The sequence below is a fragment of the Lampris incognitus genome, chromosome 20 (genome assembly GCF_029633865.1).
Source record: "Lampris incognitus isolate fLamInc1 chromosome 20, fLamInc1.hap2, whole genome shotgun sequence".
Lineage (NCBI taxonomy): Eukaryota > Metazoa > Chordata > Actinopteri > Lampriformes > Lampridae > Lampris > Lampris incognitus.
In genome coordinates, this window is record NC_079230.1 from 24809974 (window position 1) to 24816719 (window position 6746).

At 42.4% G+C, this 6746-nt stretch overlaps 1 protein-coding gene across 1 annotated transcript in view; it reads left to right on the forward strand.

Moving 5' to 3' along the window:
* Positions 1-4600, forward strand: part of rell1 (RELT like 1) — a 51787-nt gene extending 47187 nt beyond the window's left edge. The window contains 3 exon segments of the mRNA XM_056300580.1: positions 33-165; positions 1367-1413; positions 1507-4600. Of these exon segments, the coding sequence (XP_056156555.1) occupies positions 33-165; positions 1367-1402 (169 nt within the window). The 3' untranslated portion in view covers positions 1403-1413; positions 1507-4600.
* Positions 4601-6746: the final 2146 nt, after the last annotated feature.

Below are 6746 nucleotides of genomic sequence, written 5' to 3' on the forward strand. Positions count from 1 at the left end.
ACGTCGGCGCTGAGACTTTCTCCTCTTCCCAGGTTCCGTGTGACGAAGTGTGACAAGCCGAACAGGGAGAGGCGGACCTTGCTGATCTCTGAGTCCAACGGGAGCGTCCCCGCTTCCCCTACGGAGACGCAGCCCGAAAGCAGAACCACATCCGAAACTCAGCAGGTCAGTCCCGAGAGGAGACGTTATTCTCAGACCACTTGTATTACTGATAGCTGAAAGGCTACTATGGCATTTTTACCAAATAAAACACCAAAAAAAGTTACCAACTGTAGCTCTAACTAATGTTTGTCTCTGTTTTCCTGTTGGTTGCAATCGTTCGACGTCTCAGCAAAATCACCCCCCCCCCCCCGCTCTGACTCTGTGTTCAGAGTCGATTGGGTTTTCTTTATGTCGTTTCAAGCTTTTGGGTTGGGACTAGTTTATGTTCACAAGCCTCGACTGAACCAACATCCCTGGGACGTCTGCTGCAAAGTTTGTCTTAGGGTGGAGACAGACTGGTAGTGAGCACATGCAAACAATAGATTTAAAAGACGTTCCAGTTGTTTTTTGCCTGGCTGTGTTTATACCCTCAGTGCTTGAAATGAGAACTCAGCTATTACGTGAGATTATTGTGTCATTGCACTTAAAAGAAAAAGAAGAGTCTGTAGTTTGGAGAAAGCCATCACCCAATTGATGCTATGTTTTAAAATATGTCTTTCAGATAAATCAGATTACTGTATCCGATAACTCTATCTCCATTTATGTACATAAATATTTATATTATTATTATTATGTTATTATTATGTATTTAATACTTATATATATCTATATATATATATATATATATATATATATATATACACACACAAATAAAATATAAATATAAATGAATTATTGGTAACACTTTAGTATGGGGAACATATTCTAAGTAAAAAAAACTTAATTTAGAGTAATTTAACACTATGAACACTTGTAGTTTTGTGTTTTGTTATGTAAGAACAGACCATATTCATTAAGTGTTAGTAAGGGAGAATAGCTCTTCTTGTGGTACTACCACCTTATAAAGTCCATACTAAGCAAAGCATATTGAGATGGTGCTACTAATAAGCAATAATTCTGAGGTTATAGAGGGAAAACTCATAGTTAATGGCTTACTGGTTGTATAATAAGGCCATGCAGAATAAGGCATTAATGAGTACGTAATAATGACCAATTAAGAGCCAATATGTTGCTAATTTGCATGCTAATAAGCACCTAATTAATGGTGCCTATGTTCCCCATACTAAAGTGTTACCGAATTATTTATTTATTAATCAAGACTGATGATGTGGTTGTGTGTTTGTAAATTCATTTATTTTATTTTTTTTATAATTTCTCCTACCAGGACCAAGTGGACAACTGTGGGGAAAACAGCAAGTGACAAACTTCCAGGTAATGTGCAGTATACAGTATCTATCACTGCCACGTGTGCGTCTGTTTCGCAAGCAATCTTATTTTTCTGAAATCTTGCATTTTACTCCCTAGGACAAAGATGTGCAAAGACTGGAGTGGTGGGACAGGAACCGGAAGCTTTTTAAACCCAGCTGGGGATGCGGGAATCACGTATCGGCACCAGGGAGAGACGTATTGGACAGCAGCAGTGTTAATCTGGGAACGTTTGTTTCCGCCATCTTGTCTCAGTGCCTTCAAGGCGACAGACGAGTGCTGGTGTCGGTCGCGGTAATGATGATGGACAGAGCGGGGCGTAGATATCCCTCCTTTAACACCTCCGCCAGAGTCATACTCTTTTTTTTTAATGCATAGACGGGGGATATTGTGGGTATATGTGTGTATTTGTGATTTTCTGTACTGATTCCCCCATAATGTACTGCAGGCTGTCCGGCACAAGGACACTTCAGCAGGCGGAGAAGTTTACTGCCACAGGGTTCCTCTGGTTGGAGGATGATCTTCCTCCCCATGTTATCCTGTTACCTTCTGTTCATGCACCTTTTTGTATGAGCGTGTGACATAGCCCTTGAATTAATTTGTCTAATTGTTCCGTTTTCTACATACACCCCTCCAAAACGTCCATATCTTGGTCCACACAGAAGTACGGTCAGCTGCTCAGTGTCCATGGGAAAGAAGAATAATGGTTGTCGGATTGTGGTCACATGGTCACACAACCAGGAAGCAGGACGGTCCACAGGCAGAGATGACACATGCAGCGAGCCCGTTCTTTATGACACATCTGTGGTGACGTGCAGGACACGGCGTCGGCGTTGTCCTCGGGGACGATCGGGCGTCCTGACAGTGCACGCTAGGGGAAATTGCCTGTCTCTCGGTGTGATTTTTCAACCCGTTTCCCCCTCTGCTGGCGATAATTTACTAACGTGGATTTTTCAACCTCGATCTAACCTCTAATGAGGAGGAACAATACTGAATTCTGGGTTGAACAAGGGGGCAGAAGCTGTCTGAATTCGCTGAGAACAAGCGGACACTAATGCGCAGACAGGGACTCCTCGCTGGTTGGTTTATAGCTATTGTAAAAGCCCGTGGGTGGCGGCGTTATCGCACAAAGACCAGCGGAGCCCAGGTCCACATGCCAGAGCCAAGCCAGTCTTCATCCCCCTCCTTCAAGGTGACTTCTCACTGGCTAGACAATAGGTGAATCTTCACATACCGGATAGACCGTTCCTTAATTCTTCTCCATCTAGTGATGCAACCATTAACAGATATACAGACTGGATCATATCACCTCATACATGGGGTACTTAAAACACAGTTTTAGTTACCCCAGAAGTTTTTTTTTTCTTTCTTAAAGACGGTCTGGAAAGCACCAGAGTGGTCCGAACAATATGGCTGAAATGTTTACACCAGGAACAAATTGAAAAAGCTTTACTCTTTTCGGCCTGTGTAGTTAAGATATGCGGATTTGCCAGGGGCTTGGCTGGACCTCTAAACCAGGCCTTGCACCATCAGTAGTGTGTTGTTCTGGCCCAGTGCTGACCCCCTAATGCTCTTTTTTTGTTTGTTTTGCTGTTTCTAAACTTCCATTAAAAACAGACCCCTCCTGCCGGTCTGTTGCGTTCAGCCGTGCGCCGTACACTGACTATGGAAATTCACTGTGATGAAGCTGCCTAGTTTAATCCAGCCATGATTAATTGTATGTCGTTGTACACGTCGCTCTGTTTTTATCATCGCTGAGCTAAAGGGTCATACAAAAATTACCGTACAAATGACTTAAACCCGTTATGGATTATCTTCTGTCCCAGTACGCCTCATCATTTTTAATGAAATCTGTACTGCACTTCTAAAGGTGTGTGTGTGTACATGTGTGTGTATATGTGTGTGTGTATTTACAGATGGTAGACACTTTCTGTCATTTGTTTACAAAATCAGACATTTTTATTGGCTAACGATCCACCAGAAGTTGTTGCGGAGGGGGAAAAAAAGTTTGTCATTTCGTTCACGTCAACTCCACAAATGTGTTTTCATTTTAAAACCTCTTTGTGTGCGTTTGTGTGAGAGAGAGAGAGAGAGGAAGAGAGGGATTCACGCCATTAGAATTTAAGAAATGACTGCCACACGTTCACGTTGAAGGTAAATAATTTTGTGTATTTTCTTGCACTAACGAGGGGAAATGCCGTCTTTTTGAAAAATCAGTTCCACTCCTCTTCTCTCCAGATTCTCCACTCGCACCATAAATTGTAAAATTACGAAAGAAATATGAGCTCATAACTTGTCTGGTTAAGGCTGTGCATTTTCTTGTGTCATTACTTGTTCGGTGTCTCTGTCAACACAAGTCATAAATCTGTTGATCTAGTATTTCCAGTGGTTCTCAATCAGGCCCTCAGTTTCATTACACTCGCCTGTCGTTCCAGGTGTAAAACCTCCCTGATTGGAGGATGAACAACTGGAACGACAGGTGACCGTAATGAAGTACCGGGTAGAACAGGACACCAACAGCACTGAGGACCTGATTGAGAACCACCGACCTAATTGATGACATTTAAAGTTGGAGTTAGGCTCAGTCTAACCTGAGTCCATCTCTACAGTCATTTGGCCAAAGCGGGGCTCACAAAGAAACTTTAAAACGGTCTGTCACGGGTTTTGTTCGTTTAAGTGCCCTCCACCTCTTTTACATTTTGCCAAAGAAGAAGTGATTTGCTGACATGAGATTGGAGACGGGCCAGTGGAAGTGAAGGAGACTATAGACAGACCTGTGCCAATTCAGATTTACCAACCAAACCCAACATTATCCTCAACCTGTTGTTATGAAAAAGTTGTGCTAGTTTGTGAACTTCATTTCAAGATGATGATTATTATTATTATTATTTTTTTGATTGACATTCTCGTGTCTTTGGTCTTGTTCATATTCTAGAAATGAATGTTTGAGGAACAGCTCATATGCTTCCCTCGCCTTTGTCTTTTTAGATTTATATTTTGTGTACTGTATAAGGAAATAAAGCTGACTAACAGATGACAAGCTATTAAAAGCAATCTGAATTTTGACTTGTATGATCACTAATAAAAATACATTTGAGATGAAACCTGTGTTGGATGGTGGTGGTGTGTTTTAACACAGCCTTCGTGTTGCTAACGGGTACGAAACTCGACTACATTACGTTGATTAAAGCAAACCGCCTCAACCATCTCCCTCTCTCTTACCTTGTTTGAGTGTACCATCCATCTTTCTTTGTATTATTCCTTCTCATTTCGCCTCCTCCACTTACACTCCCTCCCTCTCCCCCCCCCCCTCTCTCCTTTTGTTCTATAATGGGAGTATGATTAATCTTATTCATCTTGAATAGGTAGTCAGGCGACCTCCGGCTCCCTCTCTCCTCCTGTCTTCAACATTACTTCCAGATAACGGAGATGAAGAGAGGGGGCCGTGGTGTTGGGTGTCGACATGCAACGCCGTGGGTTAACAACCCTGATTTTCCTCTTGACCTTACAAATGTCATCGGGTTCACACACGCACGCACTCTTTCCAAATCTCGAAAGTGGATTATCAATCTGTTAACTGAAAGTGCGCCTCCTTATGTTTTTCTTATGTTTGTGTCCTCTAAATTGTCTGACCTTGACTATACTGGCTTGTATCTGTGCAAATTTTGTCACTAGAGGGGCGTGTATACACTCCTCTACTGTAGGGGGAGCTGTCTGCACTTCCCTTAACGTACCCCAAGCTAGATTTGCTACGTCACAAACCCGAAAGCCAATCGCTGTCTAATATGTAACGACAGGGCGGGCAAGGAAACCGGAAACCTCCTCCGCAGAGCGGACTTGTCAGCACAGAGTGAGTCTGCACGGGCGTGGTGAAGGTTTTGACAGCAAACATGGTGGAGTGCAGTTTAGCCCAGTTTAGCGGGCCTTGGAGCTCCCTTCCGCATCCGGCTCACGCGCCTACAAACGGAGGCACGTGAGCCCTTCCACATCCGGCTGTAGGCGGATGTACATTACCGTTCTGATACGTCCATTTGTACGCGACTGCGACAAGACAGAAGGCCGGAGGTAATTAATAACCTTATTTATACAGCACTTTTCTAAAACGATCGTCAATCACAGAGTTACTTATTACGACACGTGTCGCAATACATACGGCCGTACAAAACCCAGCCACTGAGGATGCACAAGCCAGCCCATTCTTAATGCATTGCACAATATTTTTTCCAGCACCGTCTGTGAAATAAACTGAATAACATAGTTAAATATAAATAGATACTGGTGTAATATTGCATTGCTCCTGAGTGTTCCCTATAGTCTAAAAGTGGGAGGACCTGCGACTGACGCAAAAGTTGATAAATTTCATCGATCAGTTTGGTGATCAATGAAGTGTAGGCTAGCCTGCTATTTCTATGACTTGTTTTTATTTGTATATTTATTTAGCTAACTTATTTAGGAAATCCAAACCTGATTTTAAACAAAGATAGCTTTACTGGTTGTTGAATTGCATGAAAAGTGCATTGAGATCGGTTTAGATTAAGCTAGTCAAATGACAAGGAGAACACATTGACATTCATAACACAGTTAAACGACAGGGAGAGCGTCACATCAGGACGACATGCAAAACAGTCAAATGAGTGGGAGTGCAGCAAGATGACAGAAGTACAGTTCAAAGTTGAATAGATGTAGACAAATGTTTTGCCACATGTTCAGTCGACATAGTACGCATGTCGACATGATTTTATAATTTTGGCACAAATGGCACCTCATACCTACGCAGACAGTGGAGAGCTGAGGAACATTTTGGCCACACACTGTAGGCTACAGACCTTATCACCATCCTATAATACCTGACTTGCATTCATGTTTGATACACACAGCAAGAACTGAAGACCCAGGGCTGGACAGCGTATGAAGGTTGAATGTCGCGAAGATTACGTTACATTACAATAATCCCTCACCACCTTACTAGATGCTGAGAATTCTCATAACAATGCTGCCATACACATAGTCTGACGGGAAAAGAACCTTTTGTGTTACTGTGCTCTGCACCCAAGTTTAAAATTAACCAGCAATACACATTACAAACATACCACTGTAACCCCCACAAACACGGACTTTCACTTTTAGAACGTCAAACAAATTTGACATTGATGACGTTCAACTCCCACCTCACAGACCTTTTAATTCAGAACACTGTGAATTGCAAGTTTAAAACATTCCAGGTAACACAAAGGATCAATTACATTACATTAGATTAAGTAAACAGCAAAATCGTCCATCCTGAGACATCAATGGGCCTTTGTTCATTGGTAATCCTGTGTCGTGTGTGTGTGTGTGTG